Below are 21,302 nucleotides of genomic sequence, written 5' to 3'. Positions count from 1 at the left end.
ATGTTCTCACTTATTGGTGGGAGCTAAAAATAAATAAATAAATTCACACAGACACACAAAAAAACGGGGGGTGGGGAAGAAGGCTCAACAACTACAACTCCTTGAAGTTGATATGACAAGCAAACAGAAAGGACATTGTTGGCTGGGAGGGGTAGAGGGAGGAGGGAGGGGGGTTTCGGTAATGGGCCATAATAATCAACCTCATTGTATATCGACAAAATAAAATTAGGAAAAAATAAATAAATAAATAAATAAAATAAAAGTGAAAATGTGTAAAGAAAAGGAGATTCATGGATCAAAATAGACAGTAAATGCCTACACTAAGGTCAATTGCCATGTTAGGCACTGGAGATATAATTGCCAAGATAAGGACCATCCCTGATAGAGATTACAGTAACCAGAAAAAATAAGTAACTAAAGTAATATCAATAAAACATATAACCTGTTCCATTAGAGTTAGGAAGAGGATATAACATAGTCTTAGAAGTGAGGGAAGGCCTCCTACGAAGATTAGCTAAGAAGTACAACAAAGTTTGAGAAATAACATGACATGCTCGAGGAATAGCAAAAACTTTAGCATACTTACACACAGAGGCAAGAGATGAGGCTCAGAGATCATGGAAGGCTATGGAAGCCACTCTGAGAAACTGAACTTATCTCAAATAGTAATAGTCAATAAAAGAATATAGGCGTACTTTTACAAAGGTCTCTATCCACCTACTTTACTCACTGTAAATCTGGCCAAGAAGGGGGAAGTGTGAAGAAATAACAAAAAGGGAGAGAATATAAATAGTACTTCAGAGACTTTCAAAGTATACTCAGATATCTTGGGTTAGAGTTACAATGTCTGGAACACAGATGCTCAATCATATACAACAATATGTATTACACGCAAAAATAATTATGGAGATGAAGAAGAATCAAGAGCTCAAACTTACATTACTATCTTAAAAGAGCAGTCCTATAAAGAACCATATTTCTGTAAAATTAAAGATACAGTCCTTATTGGGTTTTGTCTATTTTTTTCAAACAGGGTTGGTTGGTAGTTTTTCATTTTTTAATTGGATTCAATTTAAAAGACACTATTCACCTTGTTATACATATATCTAAGCATGAAGTCCAGTAGAAATGATTTCCCTTTACGAAAAGCTCCTGCCACAGATACCACTACTATGTTAAGATCTCGTATATGCTCCTGTAGCAATATCTGCTCCAATGCTTCTTCATCAAGCTCAAAGTTATGGTCATCTTCATGAGCAAGAACAATCTGTACTGGACATGGTTTCTTCATAACCTCATCAGAGTTTACTAGGTCATCATCTTCATAATTCTCATCTAGAATTTAAAAAAAGAAAGAAACAGGTTACTTTAATCCCAGCATTACCAAATTTTCCTTAAGGACCACAACTAAAGCATAATTTCAAATAATTCCCTCCCCCACCCATTACAGATCATTTGAAAATACTTACAAAAAGCTATGTTTAAGTACACCTTTGGATCTCTCACTCTCTCTCTAACAAGACAAAGAATACTAGTAAGATTTCCCCACTATATACACAGAGATAAAGAACAACAATAAATATGCCTCTAATCTCAATTAAGTCTTAACAGCTAAATGTGAGCAGCAGCTGTTCTTGAGCACTGCATTATGGAGTATACTAACATTTATAAAGCAAATGTATTTCACAGGGCCTAGTTTCCAAAGCCCTGTAATTTCAGGTTTGACCTAACCTTTTAAAATTACATACAGAAATGTTAAGTTTGCAAAAGACAGGAAACTTTCCCCAGGATAAAGTCTCTGTTGTGGATACAGAATTGTAACACAGCAAAGTTGCTGGCTCTTGAGGACAAGCGTCCTTGAGAGCAGGTTAACCTACTGATTGATATGTTAAAAAAAGTTGCTTTACTGTTATGTAAAAATACTAAGGAAACTGCTGTAGGAAAAGACAGTATTTGCTAAGAACAAGTTTTTGTTGGTGGATCAACTTAACCTTTTGCAAACTGCATTATGGAATGTCACTTTGTTATTTCACTGATGTTACCAGCTTCTATTGTTAAACTATACTTAACCATAACTCCACTTATGTTCCTTTTCTGTAACTTCCTGGTCTCGAGAACCCCTGTATTTCCCAAGGAGGAATGCCTCCCTCTTGAGGGTTCCAGGAAGTTAACCCCTTTGGGGTGTCTCGCTGCTCAGAAGAGATGGGCTTTGAGTGATCCTTTGCGTCTCCATCACCCAGGGGAGAGAGGTGACAAATCCGTGTGAGGACAAACAGAGTGCAACACTGCATTATTCTGTAAACAACTTTTGCTACTCTATGCACACAGAAACTAGATACGGAGAGAGGAAAACTCAATTTCACCTGATACTTCAGATTCCAACTTTCTCTGTAGCCATCACCGGGAAAATTACTCTACATTACAAAGACCAAAACCTACAAGTTGTGTTATTTTTCATTCTGGACTTTAAGGACAAAATTAGGGGTCCTAAGAAGTTTCCAAAAATGATATGATAAATCTAACGAGTCCCTAATTTAATAAGAGTAACCCAGTAGTATAGCCTCTCTTATTAAAGCAAAGCTCAGGATTAATGTTTTAGTGGAGAAGAATGGTCAGTGAGATACAGAGTTATATCTTAGAGTTTCATTTTCAACTAGGCTTTCTTACCAAACACCATAGCCACCACTTCCAAATTATATAGATCCCCAAAACAGCCACATAAAACCTTCCTTCGTTCACCACAAAACACCAAAATAAGGTAACCTTTGTAGTAAAAACATTTCTGAATAGTGATTAAGAAATAACTACAGAAAATGTACACAGCAGAGACAAATTCTGAAGTTTAGGGTTCTGTTCTTTTTTAAAAAAATACCTAATGGATTCAGAGGACAGGTACCAATGGCCTTCTTTTCTACCAGTTGCTTGATCCCATGTAGCAACAAGTTACTGCTGGGTACTTTATTCTCTCCCTCATCAAAATTTTTAAGAAACCCTCCCCTTGAGCCTGTCTACCAAGTGTCAGTTTCCAGTCTAAGGAAACACAGTATCCATTGTGTTCAATGAAATGACTGTCCTTCCTCTCACAGGAGAAAGCCACTCCACTGAGGAGGGGGTCATTATAAGTCAACAGTGCAACAGTATCTTATCCACATAACCACTATTCACAGAACAAAGATTATGTACCTACATTAATGGATTTTTAATCTTTTCACAGAAAGAAACATTCTAGCTTATCTGATTTGCAGACTATCACAGCCTTCACCTCTACATCACAAGGCATCTTTAACTACACATACCATCTTATCTCACAATGTGGAACCTAACTGGTCTCCCCTCATTAATTACCAAGCCCCCTCCCCCAATCCAATCCAATCTCCAAAGAGTAGCAACTAAACAAAAGAGTTAGATGCAAATTTGATCAAGTTACTCTCCCTCTTAAAATCACTGTTACAAAAGACTAATGATTAAAATCCTACATATGCCTTATAGGATCCTGTACTCAGTGCCAATCTCTCTTGCCACATTGGTGCTACAGATAGAACCTCTTTAAACTACAGATAGCCAAGCCAGCCATTCTTCAAACCATTATGCTATTAAGCTCTTTCTTTCTAGACTCAGACTTCATTCATAATACTCCTCTGCCTGGAATATTCTCTCCCTTGTTGTTCCCCTAATCAATTCATACTTATTCCTCAAGGCTCAGCTTACATGTCATTTTCCAGGAATGAGAATCTTCCCTGAGGCTCCAAACCAAGTTTAGTCTTTCCATAACCCCCTAATTTTAATCTGTCATTTATAAGTATTTATTTATTATATGTTTCCTCTCTTAATTGTGAATCCACTGTTTAAAACCCTCAATTGGATTCCCACTATACCCAGAAAATAAAGAGAAACAAGAAAAGAAAACTCTTAAGTTCCTTACTATGGCCTGCCTCCACAACCCTATGTGATCTGGCCCCCCACCTACCCTCTAGTTTTATTTTATAACACACATGGCAATCTGGCCTTTTTGCTGCTCCTTGAACAAGCTAAACCTGTTTCCCACCTTAGAATCTTTGTCCTGTGCCATCCCTTCTGTCTGGAATGCTCTGTCCCTAGAAATTCACGTGGCTAATATCTCCATCATCCAGGTCTCAGTTCAAATGTTATCTCCTCACTGTGGCCTTCCCTAACCCCTTAATCTAAATCAGAGACCCCTCCCCTATCACTTTAACAAAACAGGTTTTTTCATAGTCCTTTTCAATATATAAAATAACTGTTTCTTGATGGATTTTGGACATGACCAGCGCCATTGTGCACACAATAAGCACCAGAACAAAACAGCTGCTGGCCTTGTCTCCCACTCCAGCACCAAGCCCCTCCCCACTTCCCTTTACAAGAAGCCTCCCGACTTAGAAACAACTTTCCGGCTTCCGCATCTGCACAGTTCTCCACCCCATTACATCAACCTAATGGTCCCTCCCCCCATACATTTCTCGCCCAACAGCTAATATAAACTCTCGCAAACCCATTGTTGCTGCTCTCCCCCATTTTTAGGGGAGCCCCAAGCTGTCCTCCATTTTGAGTACACCCCGGCAGATTTCTTTCTTTAATAAAGCTTGAACGGTACCCGGCATCTCGGCTCACTTTCTTTCATTTTTCATCTGTTACCATGTGTTACCCTGCATCTTTCCCCCTCCATAGAATGTATGAGACGAAAGTAAGGATCCCAATCATTCTGTCTCCCTGTTAGAATAGTGCTTGATACTTAGCCTAACAGATGCTTAACAAATATTTCTTAAACAAATGAAATTTAAACATTTTATGCGGGAGGCTTACACCTGCCCTTAACTATTTTATATGCAAATTTGCTAATCAATTAGTTTGGGGAAATACCTCCAGCAACTCAAGAGTAGTAAGTATATTTAGCACAAAATTACCATAAAAATTATGAGGTTCTACCAAGTAAAAGATTTCATTAAAAAGAACTCAAAATTAATAAATGCCAAAAATATCATAATAACCAAATTTGGAAACTGTTGATTTTGTTAAAACCAACAGTTTTTTGTTCTTGTTGTAAAGAAAGTACTAGTTGTTTTTTAAGAAATTATTTTTTAAAAAAACACTGAGCAGGAAACCTTTTTAACTTGAAATTTCACCTACATTAGTTGCCTATAGTTACCATGTGGCCAGGTTTCTTTTATAATATGGATAATGATAGGCACCTCAGATAAACAGGCAGAATGTGCCTACATATTTGTCACCATTTCTAGTCCACAGATTTTTAAAGGGAAGTATGGCAAATATGTTTCAAAGGTATAATGGAGCACAATGATGTGACTTACCTACATTTTACTCCCCAGGATGATTGCTCTACCAAATTCAGACTAAATAAAAACACTGATACAGGCAACTGATTAAAAGAGAACTGTATGTAAATTTCACTAGAATACCTGTAAATATTAGCATTTGATGATTAACTACAATTGGAAGTCTTTTTAAACTGAGCATTACCCTAAGATTTTAAACTAAGTTAAATCCTGTGTATAGCACAGTGATTTTATTTCCATTCTTCAATGCCAAAAAATTATTGGAGAAGCAGATTTCAGCCCTCCAGTAAATTTTCATGATTCACAGTTCCAAGTCAGTTTTCCTACTCTAGTCCCCAAATGGATCTTTCAAGGTCAAGCTGAAATACACCTACAACTGATCGCCTGTTTCTCAAATATCTCTCCACACCTTAATACTAAGTATATTTAATGATCTCCTTGCCACAAGACCTACAAAAACACACCTGTCTGAGTAAATAAGACCCATGGTTGCCAGAGGTTAGGGGAGAGGAAGGGATGAATAGGCAGAGCACAAAGGGTTCTTAGGGCAGTGAAACTGTTCTCTATGATACGATAGGGGTGGATACCTGTCACTGTATATTCGTCAAAAGCCCACTGAATATACAATCCCAAGAGTGAGCCCTAATGTAAACTATGTACTTTGGATGATAATGATGTGTCAGTGAAGCTTCATCAATTTTAACAAATGAACTACTCTAGTGCAGAATGTTGACAGTGGGGGAGGGTATGTATGTGTGGGGGCAGGGGTATATGGAAACTGTACTTTCTGCTCAATTCTGCTGTAAACTTCAAAACTGCTCTAAAAAGTAAAGTTTCTTTTAAAAAAAGACATCTATCTTTTTGCTGCTTGATCATACTTTAATTTAAATCTGCCAAATTCATATACTCAGTATGTATTTCAACAGCAAAATTTACACTTCACAGCTGACCTAGATCCGTCAGCAAACTTCAAGCTTAATTATAAGCTAGGACAATAAAATGATGTTACAAATATGCATTACAATAAAATGTTACCAATGTTAGATTACATCAACCCAAAACTAAACTTACAGTGAACAAAGAGTAATTCACTTTTCAAAAGCATTGAAAGTATATTTTAAGTAATTACATTCCATATAAAAACTTGAAACAAATTTTATGGAAAGTCAGTTCAGTCTACCCAATCGATTTATAGAAATGAGTTACCTAACAAAAGGAAAGCAATGTTTCAGTGTCTGGTACTTGGACCTCAACATTTATATTCCATATCCAAACGAAAATAGTACCTAAGAATTCAAAGTTTATTCTAGCGCAAAAGTTCAAAAGCCTTAAAGAGGTTATGCTATGGTAAACCTATTTCTAGAAATTTATTATAAGGATATAAACTAAGATGCTAACAAAGATGTACAAGTTTGTCTACCAGTGCTATTTCTGGTAGTGAAAATTAATGGTGAGTGTCTCAAACCTGGAAAGTGACCCAACAGTTATTTTACCCATATACCGACATATTATGCAGCTTAAAAAACACATGCACACTCTTAGAAATTAAGAATTTTTTTTAATCACCATAAAATTAAGTGAGAAAAAGGCAGCTTACAAAGTAGTACAAATCATCCCTGATTCTGTTTTGCTTTTTTAAAAGCATAAATACTGGGGGGGTGGGGGTGGGGGGGGTGGTTTGGGACTTCCACTCATTAGAGTAACTAGTACCAGACGGGTCCTCCACCACAAACTACTATAAAATTCGTTGAGGCATTTTTCTTCAAGCACTGGACAATAGGTAGCAAAAGATTAGAATCCTTGAGAGCAAACTCACAAGGTGAGCCCATAATCACTCCCAGCTCTCTGCCTGAAAACAATCTCCTAACTACAGCATGAAGAACTAGAGCACAAGCAAAGATCTGAGTCTGAGGATTGCTGAAGCAGTAGGTATCTGTGAGGCAGGGCACCAGAGAAAAAGGAGCTGTGCAGGGGTGGAGCCCAGAAGTCCTTGACCGAGGGCAACAAGCTTCCCAGGTGCAAGGGAACACAACACTACGCAAGGCTTACCAGAGGGCAGCTACTAAAGGTTGAGAGAACAACAGACACCAGAGGTCAAACAATATTGAGACACTTTGGAGTTCTGGCCCAGCCAGAGTGAACAGATTTTATGAATACCTCAGGCATCAAGCTGAGACACTAGAAAGGCCACATCTTACAATTAAGGACCATATCTCAGAGAAAAGCCTACTGAAGATCCATTCAAACAAAGCCTAAAATCAAGACTTGAAAAGATATGCAAGGTACACAATGTGGAATTTAGTCCTGCCAAGTTAGGGGAGCTTCCTCTAAGCTTTCCACAGATCCACGCTAACAAAGTATAAAGCCAAGCCTACACAAGGTCGAGATCCACCAGTAATTGAACTGCCTGACACAACAAAAACTAGATAAGAGAATCCAGAATCCCTACAATGCATAACGTATAATATACAATATATGATCAGAAATTATTAGACATACAAAGGAAGAAGAAAATGTAACTCACAGTCAAGAAAGAAAAGCAGTTAATAGAAACCAATCCTGCAATGACCCAGATGTAGAATTTAGCAAACAAAAGCTTTTAAGCAGATATTGTCAATATGTCCAAGAACTTACAGTAAAATAAGGACTTAAAAAGTGAATAGATAAGGAGTCACAGCCAAGAAACAGACTATTAAAAAACAGATAAAAATTCTAGAACTGAGCAGTACAATAATTAAAATGAAATATTCACTGGATGAACTTAGCAGATTGAAGGTAGCAGAAGAAAGGGTTAGTAAACTTGAAAACAGAAAAAAAATAAATTCTCTAATCTGAAGAATAGAGAGAAAAAAGAATAAAGAAAAACGAATAGGGTCTCAGGGGCCCATAGGGCAATACTGAACATGTAGTTAGAGTCCCAGAAGGAGAACAAAGCGAGAACGGAGATTTAAAATATCTGAAACCTCACAGTGTTACCAAATTTGATGACAGACATAAAACTGCAAAAAGCTCAGCAAACCTCAAGTGGGGAAAATACAAAACATACCACATCATTCAGAATGCAAACCACCAAAGGTAAAAAGAAAATCTTTAAAGAAGCCAGCAAGGGGGTGGGGAGGAATACATATTACACAGATGGGAATAATTCAAATGACTGCTTCTCATCAGAAGCAATAGAGGCCAAAAGACAATGGAACGATATCTTCAGCGTGCTTAAAGAAAAAAAGGTATCAACCAAGACTTCTATATTCAGTGAAACTATCATTAAAAAATGAAAGCAAAAACAAGACAATAAGCAAAAGCTAAGAGCATGTGTTGCCAGCATACATGCACTACATGATATGCTAAATAATTTTCTTCAGGCTAAAACACAATATTACCAAATGGAAGGACTCATTATACATTCCCACAGATATGAATCTGAAGGAGTAAATAAACAGATACAATATAAAAGATTAGCTATTTCCTCCAAGTAATTTCCTTAAAAGATAATTGATAATTGAGAGGAAAACTAATAAATTGTATGTAGAGTTTATAATGTACATAGAAGTAGAAAATCTTAAAAATTAAGATAAATGTAAGGACAAGTAAATGAAATTATACTCTAAAGTTTTTATGATTTTAAAGCAGAAAGTGGTAAAACACTGATTCTAAACAGACTTTGATATATTAATGATGCATACTGTTAGCCCTAAAGAAATGACTTTAAAAAAAAAAAAAGGCAAAAAAGAAGAGGTTATAGCTAAAAAAAGCCCAATAAGGAACTAAAATGGAATACTAAAAAATATTCAATTAACCCAAAAGAAAAAATAAGAACAAAAAACAAAAGGGACAAATAGAAAACAAACAGTAAGATGACAAATTTAAATCCAACTAAATCAATAATTACATCAAATGTAAACACACTAAATACTCCAATGAAAAGACCCAGATTGTCAGACTGGACAATTAAAGCAAAAACTATATACCGCATATTGGAGCTGCCCTTTTAACATAAAGAAAGACAGGTTGAAAGTAAAAGGTAGGGAATAAAGTATACTATGCAGACATTAATCAAAGGAAAGCTGATATAGCTACATAAATATCAAAATAGACTTCAAGACAAAGTACTACTAGATATAAAATGGGAAATCATCAGGAAGACATAACAACTGTAAATACTTGTTACAGAGATTAAAATACATGAAGCAAAAATTCAGAGAACTAGAGAGAAATATAGACAAATGCACAGTCTTACTGGGAGATTTTTAACAACTCTTTCTGAACAATTGATATAATAAGACAAAAAATTACTAATAAGAATATAGAATAGACAGCCCTATCCACAAGAAATGTGAGCCACATATATAATTTAAGTTTTCCAGTAGTCACATTAAAAAGCAAAAAAAACAAAAAACAAAAATAATTTAAATATTTTTTATTTATTATCCCAATTAACACAGTCAATATTTTAAAATTAAAATATTTACTTTTTCATACTGTCTCCAAATTCTGCTGTGTATTTTACACGTACAGCACACCTCAACTTACACAATGTCTACCAAAAATACATGATATTTAGATTTCATAAAATTCACAGCTGAAAAAGTAGATTTACATACATAAGTTGCTCCAAACACAAAGTTTTCTAATAATGAGTCAAATACAAAAAAATTATTTTCCATTCATATTTTTATCCACACTGATAAAACTACCTCAGTTCTTTAAATGTAATATAACTAACATAAGTTGAAAATTCAGTTCTTCAATCACATTGCATTAATACGCATTTCTTTGACTAAGGTTGACCATTTTCTCTATATATATTTGTTTCCTCTTCTATGAATGTCTATATTCATAATCTAGATAGCTTTAAGAAAACAAGTTTATATTACCACCCACAAGTCCCTTTAATTCTATAGTAACAAATTATTAAATGCTTAAATGCTATTTTACAGATAGTTTTTAAATTCAAAACAATTTATGTGCTGCCTATATACACTGGGGTCCCTTGTATGCAGTATATAATTTTACACTAAAAACTAATTTAAAACGTTTATAGTGGCTATATATTTGCTAGTATAATATATCCATGATTTACTTCCAACAGAATCTTCAGTCAGAAATGCAACTTTAAATCTAACATTATAAAGCAAATTGTGTTTTTACCATAGCAAAATGTGGTTCTTTCAATTGAATGGGGGTAAAAAGCTTGAAATGGCTATAAACACTAACTATAGTCAGCAAAACTGGTAAGTCCTCATCACTGTCTCTCTATAAGTACCAACAGTCAAAGCCTCAAATTGAAATGGCTTTACTTTCAACAACCCCCATCCTACCTTTATGGCTTTTATCATAATTAAAACCCCCACAATAACAATCGAAATTCAAATTTATAAACATAAATCAAAATTCATAGTGTTTACAGTCTAAACACTACGATCAACTTGAAACTAAGGATCACTGGGTAATCGGCTGAGGTTGATAACCCAGCTAAAAATCTGGAGTTGTGCTTAGCACAAACAGGCACTCCGCTCCCTGCTTTTTGTAAACTGTCTTCAAATTTTGAAATTTTCTTGGTTTTTAACTATGATCTCAAAAAAAAATAAATCACCAAATTTCAAATTTTTTTAAAGTAAAAATATTATCACTTTAGAAATAAAGCATGGCATTTTAAATCTACAGAAGTGAGGAATAAAAGAATACAAGTTATTTTCCAGGTTCAAACTATCATATTTAACAAAGCACAGTTGTGACGGACAAGGAAACATAACTAAAGGAAGCACAGATACCTAGGTCAGTGCTATTATCAGTAATTTTTGTTAAATGGGACAGGTTGATTAATGATGTGGGACAACTTGATATAATGTATATACAGGCAAATACAGAAAATCTATAAAACTCTGAACCAAAGTGACAATTTTCTTAGATGCACTACCTACAGTCTACAAAATGTTTAAAAATTGGATAGGTAAGCTATCACAGAAGTAAGTTTTTAGCTCAAAAGATGGTTTGAGAAGTTTAGGAAGAGAGAACTGATTGGCCCTGAAATTCAGTGGGAAGTGTTAAGTGCCATTACAGACAGACTGTAGCATTTTCTAGTAACATTACCTGGAAGTTAAGAAAGAATTACTATTTGATATCATCATCAACAAAACAGAATTTTTCAGAAAATGAATGCATTAATTAAGCTACAGTGACAAGAAAGAAAGAGCAATCCACAATTTCAAAGCAAATACAACCGAATTGTTAGAATCTCAAAGGATTTCAGCAACAAAGCACTTTCAAAAGTGGAAAAGCAAGGATGAGACAGAAATTCTTCTCCTCTAGCATTTACTATTTAAAATTGTAGAGTACCAACAAAGTAAGTAATAACCAGATGATAACTTTGCAAATAATTATAAGATCTTTGGAATAATGTAGACCTCCTATGATTGTAAAGCAAAATCTACCAGAGAAAGGGAGCATCCTGACTTCCAAGCTTTATTTTGCTCCTAAAAGAGCTTTAGAAGAAGAGGCTTTAAGAAGCCTCAACCGATTCAGCCAATCTAGTTAATGGAGAAAAATTTCTTTAAAACCTGTATTAGCATTTAACATATAATCAGTATTAAATAACAACATATTTATATTAAATATCTGATATTTGTTCTTAATAAAAGTCTGTAAAGTATCTTTCCAATATTCTTTTCATTTATTTTCAAGCAAGTATGACATGGAAGGAAATAGATTTCCTAAAAGAATCCTAATTAGAAGTAATGCATTTATAGGAACTAATGATCTGACTTAAGACTGTTACCCAGGAACCAATTAAGTAATAAAGTCTAAGGGCTTCCATAAATAGAAACAGGTAATTTTCACTCCCTAGAAATGGGGACTTCAAAAGGCAGCACTGTACATTGACTAAGACTACTGGGTGAAAAACTGATGGGGTAGATTATAAAGGATAGATCAACCCCTAACTCCCCTGAATCAGTCTTAACATGACAAAGATAACCCAACATTTGAAGCATAGGGCACCTCTATGACGTACTGGTGAGTAAAAATTTTTTAAAAACCTAAATCTGATCAAGCCTCTAGAACTAACTACAGGTAAGGAAATACAGAAGGCAGAGAAACATGTTAAACATCACCACAGAGATGGATTCAGAAAAAAATCCAGAACATGGGACATCCCACTGGACAAATAAACCTAGATATACAAATAAATTACAAAAGCAGTGGGGGTAGGGGGTGGGGTGCAGTACCTATAGAAAAGAGTCATATCAACAAAATGCAGCATTCTGGCCTTGTTCAAGCAAATCAGCTGTTAAAAAATCAAAACAAAGAAATCTGAACTCTGGATATTTGATATTATTTTTCTAGCATGATATTGGTACTGTGGCTGTGTTTTTAAAAGTCATCAATATTTTAAAGCCAAGTAAAACATTCATACAATCTGCTATTTGCTTCAAGATATCTGATAGGGAGGTTCGTTATAGAAGAACAGATAAAACAAAGTGATCAGTACGTTGATAATTGTTGAATCTGGGAGATGTATACACAGGGTTTCCTTATATTGTTATCTTCACTTCTACACATATTTGAAATGGTAAGTTCTGATGCAAATAAAGGGTTTATTGGGAGATGAAGCAGATCTAGGTACAAAAAAATAGAAATACATGCCAGTGCTAGGCAAGAGAAAAGAAAGTCTCTCAAATATTCTAGAACTCTGCTTCTCAACTGTTCTACTTTCATACATTTTAGTGATTAGGAGGGACAGGAGAGTGCATGGAGGACCAAAACTATGTTTTCAAAATATACAAGACAAGGCCAAGTGATTCTAAAATGCTATGCCTACCCCACCATTCTCCTTAACCTACTCCCTAGAAATACAGTTCTAAATACACACCAATTATTGCCTCCTAAAATCTTGAAGCAAGAACCCTACCCTAAAAACTCATTATCAGCTGGCTAACTAAAAGAAGGTACTCACTCTTTAGTAGGGAAAATTGAAAAGGATCAACTTTAAAATAAATCCATTAAACACTCTAAGAAGAAAACTCTAGGCCCAGATCACTTCACTGGTGAATTTTACCAAACATTTAAGGAAGAAATGATATTAATTCTACAGACTCTTCCAGAAGGAAAAAAAAGAGAGGGGAACATTTCCCAACTCATTTTATGAAGCCAGTATTACCACCAATTCCAAAACCAAAGAAACTGCGAGAAAACAAAACTGCAGACCAATATCACTCATGAACAGACTTCAAAATCCTTAATCAAAATCCAGTATTCAGAACATATAAAGAACTCTTACAACTGAATACAAACTATTCCATTTTTAAATGGGAAGGAGATATTAACAGTTCAAAAAAGATACATGAATGGTAAACAAGCACCTGAAAAGATACTCAACACCATTAGATGTTACAGAAATATATATATTAATACCACAGTGAGATACCACTACATGCTCACTAGACTAGCTAAAATTTACAAGACCACCAAAATTGTGAGAAGTAACTTTTTCTGGTGACAGTGTAAAATGATCAAAAAACTTTTCAAAAAACTTTATGGCAATACCTTATGTTAAACATACACTTAGTATCTAAGAATATAATCAAGCTCCTAAGTACTTAAAAAGAGAAATTAGAACACATAACAACAAAAGACTTGGACACAAATGTTGACAGAAGATTTGTTCATAATAGCAAAAACAAAAACCATCAATGTCCATTTTACTAGAAAATGAATAAACTGTGTTAAACCCGTACAACGGACTACTACTCAGCAATGAAAAGAAATGAATTACTGATATATATAACAGATAAACCTAAAAAGCATTACACTAAGTGAAAGAAGCCACACACACAATATTGTACTACATGATTCCATCTATGTAAAATTCTATAAAAAACAAAACTACAGTGACACAGAAAGCAGAACAGTGGTTGCCAGGAGCTGAGGGTAAAGGAAGAGAAGGGGCATAAAGGAACTTTTTGAGGTAATGGAAATCTTCAGTATCATCACTAGGATGGTGGTTGCAAACTACATAATTGTCAAACTAACCAGACTGTACTCCAAAATCAGCAAATTTTATGTAAATTATATCTCAACAGGGCAGATTTTAAAAAATCAGATCCAGCCTATTTCCCTTAGCACTTTCATTTATTAGGCAAAAGAACTAAACATTACAACCAATTTATCAATCATTTTCTACAACAAACAGTCTAATTAATATTGCCCCCTTCAAAGATAATTGCCTATGAAGGTTATACCAATGTGGTGAAAAACTGAAGCTGTCCATCAATTCTAACACTGCTGAAATTCAATTTAAAATATTTTCTCATGATCTGAATATAGGGCCTTGAAAACATAATTTTGAATATCTCCAACAGTGACAAATTTATTCCTTTGTAGATAGATTCCTATGATTACAGTACCTGATCATGCCAAGATATTTTTGTTAAAAAGTAGAAAGATAATACGCAGTTACTAATACTTATTTTCTTAAGGAGTGGTAGTTTTTTATATTGGGGAGGAAGGGCATTTTCTAAGTCCTATAAGTGTTTTAAGCATCATGAGAATATGCATATGCTCCCTAGAATACATACCATGTTAAGACACATGAGAACATTTAAGTTCTAATACATATGCTTAAAAATTAGCCTCAATACTCAAAATTAAATCTAATATATCACTTACACGGGCTTTACAGATGTAACCCAATTCACTCATTTTAACGACAAGGAAAACATGCCTAGACCACTGTTTGGGGGAAGAACTGAGCCATGACTTCTTATTTAGTGTTATTTCCTCTATAGTATTGCTTCTCAAACTTTTAACATGAATGCAAATCACCTGAGGATCTTGTTAAAATGCATATTCTGATTCAGTAAGTGTGGAGTGAAGCTTGAAACTGCATTTCTAACTCCAAAATGATGCCAATACTTCTGGTCCTCAGAAAATAAGGAGTCATGATATTTTACAGGTGTTTAGTATGGAAATGCCATTCACTTAATTTTATTTCACATAGTTTCTAATGATGTTAAAGCAAAATCTTCAAGCTAAACTGTAATGTTCCATTCTTCACAGGAGACTGCTAATACTCTGACTAATCACTCTAGCTTAGCTATAGAGGATTCTATATAAAGTGCAAAAGAGACAAGGTACATAAACAATCCCCACTTTTAAAAAATAGATATAGAAAATGTTTTAAAATGTTAATATGATACACAAGGTTGAAAACTATTGGTCTAGAATGATCATCAGTCACCTGGGTGAGCTTTTACAGCAGTATTAGGCCTTGCCTTCCAGACTGCTACAGCCTGGAATAAAAATACTGACAAAGACACAATGGATTCCAATAAAATATTTTTTTTGAAGGAGAGAATCAACTATCAGCCAATCAGGTACCATAAGAAAAGATTTTAATTCACAATGTGTTCCTGTAAAATTGGAACTACAATGCAAATTGCAAAAATAAAAACATTAAAGACTCCAGAAAAGAACCTATTAACAATGCCAGTTATCAAAAATAGTATTTTCCCCCATTAGACCTGCCCCTTTGGCCAACAACAAAAGACCATCCTAAACATTAAGACTTTGAAAAATGCTTTAAAGAATATACAATGTAGTTCACATCCTTCTTTCATTACTATCAAATCAGGAGACAGAGTTGTTTTTCCTATAAGACTCACATATTTTCCTCTTGAAATCTACCGTTTCCATAGCAACCAACACTGATGTCACAGAATCTTTGCTGTTCCCACTTAAAGAACGAAGCATAAAAATGCTTTTATGCATTTATCTACGTAGATGAAGAAAACTGTAAAACAGATTATAAATGTATAAACTCAAAGTATTTTTCCCAAAGCTTGTCAAATATTAACCAGTTCTTAAAGCATACACTTGAATAAGTGTACTTTAAGAAAAAAGAAGAAAAAAAACTAAAGTTAAATTAGATAATTTAAATGAGGTTGCAGTTTATGAAGTCAACTTTGTTGGCTAGTTAAAAGATACTAGAATAGGGCCGGCCCGGGGGCGCACTGCTACAGTGCACCGCTTGTGAAGCGCGGCAGGCGCTCCCGCCGAGGGTTCGGATCCCACATACAGACCGGCCGCTCACTGGCTGAGCGAGGCGTGGGAGCAACACCGAGGGTTGTGATCCCGTTGCCGGTCCCGGTCCGGTACGGGCGCGACACTGAGGGTTGCGATCCGTTGCTGGTCACGAAAAAAGACAAAAAGGAAAAAAAAAAAAAAAAAAAAGATACTAGAATAAATGATGGCTCAAGGGACTCTAAACAGCAAGACAGAAATTTTCTATTTGGTTTCTGCAAGTCCTCACTAAATTCTCACACTAAGGTTTGCCATTTTCTTCTAAATGGAAGTCTGGTAGAAAATCTCACCTCAAGTCAAGATATAAGAAGGGTGTTGCATCTGCTCTTAAGTACTTTTTTGAGGAGGATATGGGGGAAATACATTTTTGTTCTGTGGTCCAGATTTTTAAGGAATGAAAGTACAAAATACTGAAACTTTTAATTTTTTTTTTTCCTTTTTGTCTTTTTTCGTGACCGGCAGCAGATCGCAACCCTCAGTGTTGCGCCCATACCGGACCGGGACCGGCAACGGGATCGCAACCCTCAGTGTTGCACCCGCACCTTGCTCAGCCAGTGAGCGGCCGGTCTGTATGTGGGATCCGAACCCTCGGCGGGAGCACTGCCGCGCTTCCCAAGCAGCGCACTGTAGCAGTGCGCCACCGGGCCGGCCCTGAAACTTTTAATATTTTTTTAGGTAAGCTGCTTATATCCTAAAGGAATTCCTGCACATATGTACAAGAAAAGAGATACATGATTCCTTCTGTACTAAAGCATTGTTTGTAATTCAAAAGAAAATTTGGAACAACCTAAATACCCATAGATAAATAAACCATGAGATAAGTCAGAAAATTAAAATTAATAAATAAGATCTAAATATTTACACATGGGGCTAGCCAGTTGGTTAGAGGGCAGCCTTGTAACACCAAGGTCAAGGGTTCAGACCCCCATACCTGCCAGCTGCCAAATAAATAAATAGATAGATAAATAAATAAATATTTACACATGGATAAGCCTCAAAACCAATGTCAATGAAAAAATAAATCAAGCTACAAAAGAATACATAGTTTGAGCCACTTACTAAACTTTTTTAAACATGGCAAAATGCTATTATATATGATATATACATATATACACTATGGAACCATTAAAAAACCAGGACATATATACACCACTTTAAGGATAGGGTATATCTCTGGAGGAAGGGGAGAAGAGAGAGATATTGGGAGAACCCCTCAACTGTACAGTAACATTTTATTTCTCTTTTAAAAGGGATTAAAAACCAATACAGCAATTACTATGTATTAAATCTATGCAATGGACACTTGGGCACCTATTATATCTTTCTGTCACTTTTCTAAGTTTGAAATATGTTACAATTGTTTTTAACGAAACACTTTAAGTCACCTCTTTTAACTTACCTCAGAATTCAGTTACACAGGGAAGGGAACTTATATATATGGAATGACTCAATGGCTTTATGCCAGACGCTGTGAAAGTAATCCTCTAAACAACTCTATGACTTAACTATTATCCCCCTATTTCAGAGAGAGGAAATGGGGATATTAAAAGAAGTTTTAAAAAATTCTTCAAGGTTCTAAAGCTAAAAAGTAGTGCATACATCAAGATATCTATCTTTATATTAAACTCATGCTGTTTCCATTACACCAAACTGCCTTTCAATGTTATAATTCTTAAAAGATTAATCATTGTTCCCCACTGGTACAGACATAGAAAGTAAGAAGACGCAACTCAGTCCACATTTTTGAATGATGCTTATCATTTAAAATAAATCGCGGGCTGGCCAGTTAGCTCAGTTCGTTAGAGCACAGCCTTATAACACCAAGGTTACAGGTTCAGATCCATGTACTGGCCAGCCACCCTCCCCCAAAATAAAATAAATCCCTATTTATCATTTAAAATTAATCATCTATTCTCCTGAGTAAAAATAATGACAAGTACAGAACACTGGTGGGCTTAAAAGGATTCGTTTTTGTTTGAGAGGTGTATTGACTGACATCTGGTATTTGAAATTTCTAGATCCCTAAAGCTCCAGATTAAACTGGATTTTTGGGTAAGAACTAGAATAGCCAAAATAATCAGAGTAAAACAAAACAAAACAAAAAAACAGCTACACAGTGGTCAACCCATCTATAATTTAATTATAATTGGTCTACAACTGAGTTATACTGTCGGTATTTAATCAGCCATAACCACACAGTAAAAAAGGATTCCCATGCACACTACAGCTCAAGAACCATCTGAGTGGCTTGCTCTAAATAGAGATTCTTGGACACCACTCTCCCACCCCCACCCCCCCAGAGTTTGATTCAGCTGATCAGGCATGAGGTGCAGGAATCTACATTTTTAACAAGTACCCCACTAAATACCACCAAGGTAATTCTGGTTCAAGGAGTGAAAGAACTAGAATTCGAGGTGTACGAACCTTTATTCCTTCAATAAATAGTCACTGAACAACTACAACATGGTTCTAGGAACTGCAGATTCAGTAGTGAACAAAATAAACAAACAAAATACTGCTTTTAAGAGCTTGCATCCTAAAGGTGGGAAAGTAGAGAACAAACATATGACATCAGCCAGTGTTAAGTGCTACAGAGAAAAACAAAGCAGGTTAAGGTAAATAGAAGCAGAAGTAGCTATTTTATAAAAGAATGGTCAGGGAAGGCATCTCCAACAAGGAAACATTTGAACAAAGAAATGAAAGAAATGAATATCTGGAAAAGAGGGGAAAACATTATTAGTAACTTTCTCATCCCTCAAAACAATTTACTGTATAAAATAATTTTAAGTGTTGTACCTTTTACTACAGCAGAGGGAAAAACTCTAAATAAGAGTGCCTAAGACGTGCTAATACCAAATATCATCTCTTTAATCCTCAAAATTTCTTTGTGGAGTAACTATGAGTTTCCTTGTTTTCATAAAGGAGGACACTGAGGCACAGGTTAAGCAATTTGCAAGGGCACACGTTTTTCTAAGTTATCAAGTCAGGATGCACAGCTTAGTCTTGTGATTGTAAAATCCGTCATCTTCCAACTATGCCAAACTACATCTTCATTACCAAATGAGCATGTTTGTTGAATAAACTTAGATCTGAATTTTTATGTGCTCAAGATTTCTACAAACCTAAAAGAATTACCAAAAACACAATTTGTTAAAAAAAAAAAATTTCTCATCTCTGTAACAAACCTTAGCATACAGCTATTTTTCAAAATCCCCTTATTAACACTTAATCATTTACACCGTTAGCAAATCATTTACACAGTCCCCCAATATTTGGGGAACATTTTGTTCTTCATAAACTGTCTAGAAGGGTAAGTTTTAAATGTAAACTTTAAAATGTAAGATGCAATAAAAGTATATTTGCCCATCTTTGGCAAGATATACATATAAATTTATATGCAAATAAATGTGCAACACATTGTTTCATATTCACTGACTCCCACAATGCTCAATACACATATTCGATGTGTCATGACTAATTTAGGAAGGCGCCCCACCCCCACCCTACCTACTTCAAGCTAATAATTAGAGTGCAAGGCACTTTGCTAGATTCTAGAGAAGTACAATTTGCTAATAATGGTCCTTACTCTCAAGTTTCTAACACAAACAAGTATAAAAGGATAGCATAAAGGAAATGCTATTTGAGTAAAACAAAAGCAGCACTATATTGTATTATTTAAACTAGGGTCATCAATGAAGACATTCTGGAAATGGCTGCATCTCTCTGAGCCCTGAAGGTCAGATTAAGGATAACCTTAAAAGTGTTGGCTAAGAATGCTGGGCATTATACCTGAGGAGAGCCACTGAAAATTTTAGAGAAGAAGAATGATAGGATCAAAGCTGCGTCACAGAGATAAACTGAAAATGAGTGAGTAAGAAGTGTAATGAGTCTAAAAACAGGGAAATCAGATATAAGGCAACTACAAGAGCCTCGATATAAAGTGAGAGGCCCAAAGCCAAGAGGTGACAGTAAAAAATAGAAAGGGATGCACACAAGAGCTAGTTCCTAAACATCCTTCTGTGGCCTAGGTAACAGATAACATTAAATTATTTTTTATAATGGACGTTCTCTTTTCTTATAAGCCTTTATAAAGTGGTGATGCACATTTCCATTTCCGAAAGTATTTTTGGTATAGTGACTCCAAGATTTTGAAACACAGGGATCAGGAATCCATCAAAACCAAAGTAGGTTTCCTTGACTCAGGCAAATAGCTAAATCATCCCCTCTTGGGCCCAAAATTTAACTTTGTGGAAGTTAAGAGATATCAAACCCATAAAACAGCAATAAAATTTGAGTTAACCAGTCAGCAAGGGACACACACACAGAGGCTTAAATTTAGAATAGGGCTATCATGAAAAATATCTCAAAAAGGTATTTGCCAAGACTCTGGAAATAAGACACTAAGTTCCATTTTGCCACATCTCTCTTCCTCAGATGACTGTTATTGCAGCAGTTTAAAAAAGAAAGGAAAGTACTCAAATTCCCGACTTGGCTCAATACAGGCAAAATTCCTACTACAACAGCAGCTGTAAAAAGAAGGGAATGGTGCCAAAAACAGCAAATAAACATCCTTCCAACTAGATAAAATGTGAGAAATTCAAAAAACAAAGGGATAAGAAAGTCAGAGCTGGGCCGGCCCGGTGGCGCACTGGATAGTGCACCGCTTGGGAAGCGGGGCGGCGCTCCCGTCCGAGGGTTCGGATCCCACATATAGACCGGTTCCTGCTCACTGGTTGAGCGAGGCGCGGGAGCAACACCGAGGCTTGCGATCCCGTTGCCGGTCCCCAGTCCGGTACGGGGGCAACACTGAGGGTTGCGATCCGTTGCCGGAGACGGAAAAAAGACAAAAAAGACAAAAAAAAAAAAAAAAAAAAAAAAAGTCAGAGCTTCCCACTATACTTTCCTTTCGTTCCTTCC

The 21,302-nt window shown here is 35.5% G+C and overlaps 1 protein-coding gene across 2 annotated transcripts in view; it reads right to left on the bottom strand.

Moving 5' to 3' along the window:
* Positions 1 to 21,302, bottom strand: part of ATL2 (atlastin GTPase 2) — a 63,264-nt gene that overhangs the window by 33,631 nt on the left and 8,331 nt on the right. For both annotated transcript variants that reach the window (XM_008575298.1, XM_008575297.1), the window contains exon 2: positions 1,091 to 1,335. In XM_008575298.1, the coding sequence (XP_008573520.1) occupies positions 1,091 to 1,335 (245 nt within the window). The remainder of the gene's footprint in view (positions 1 to 1,090; positions 1,336 to 21,302) is intronic.

Source organism: Galeopterus variegatus, unplaced genomic scaffold (assembly GCF_000696425.1).
Source record: "Galeopterus variegatus unplaced genomic scaffold, G_variegatus-3.0.2 Scaffold1169, whole genome shotgun sequence".
Lineage (NCBI taxonomy): Eukaryota > Metazoa > Chordata > Mammalia > Dermoptera > Cynocephalidae > Galeopterus > Galeopterus variegatus.
This window is presented reverse-complemented; position numbering and strand designations above follow the sequence as displayed.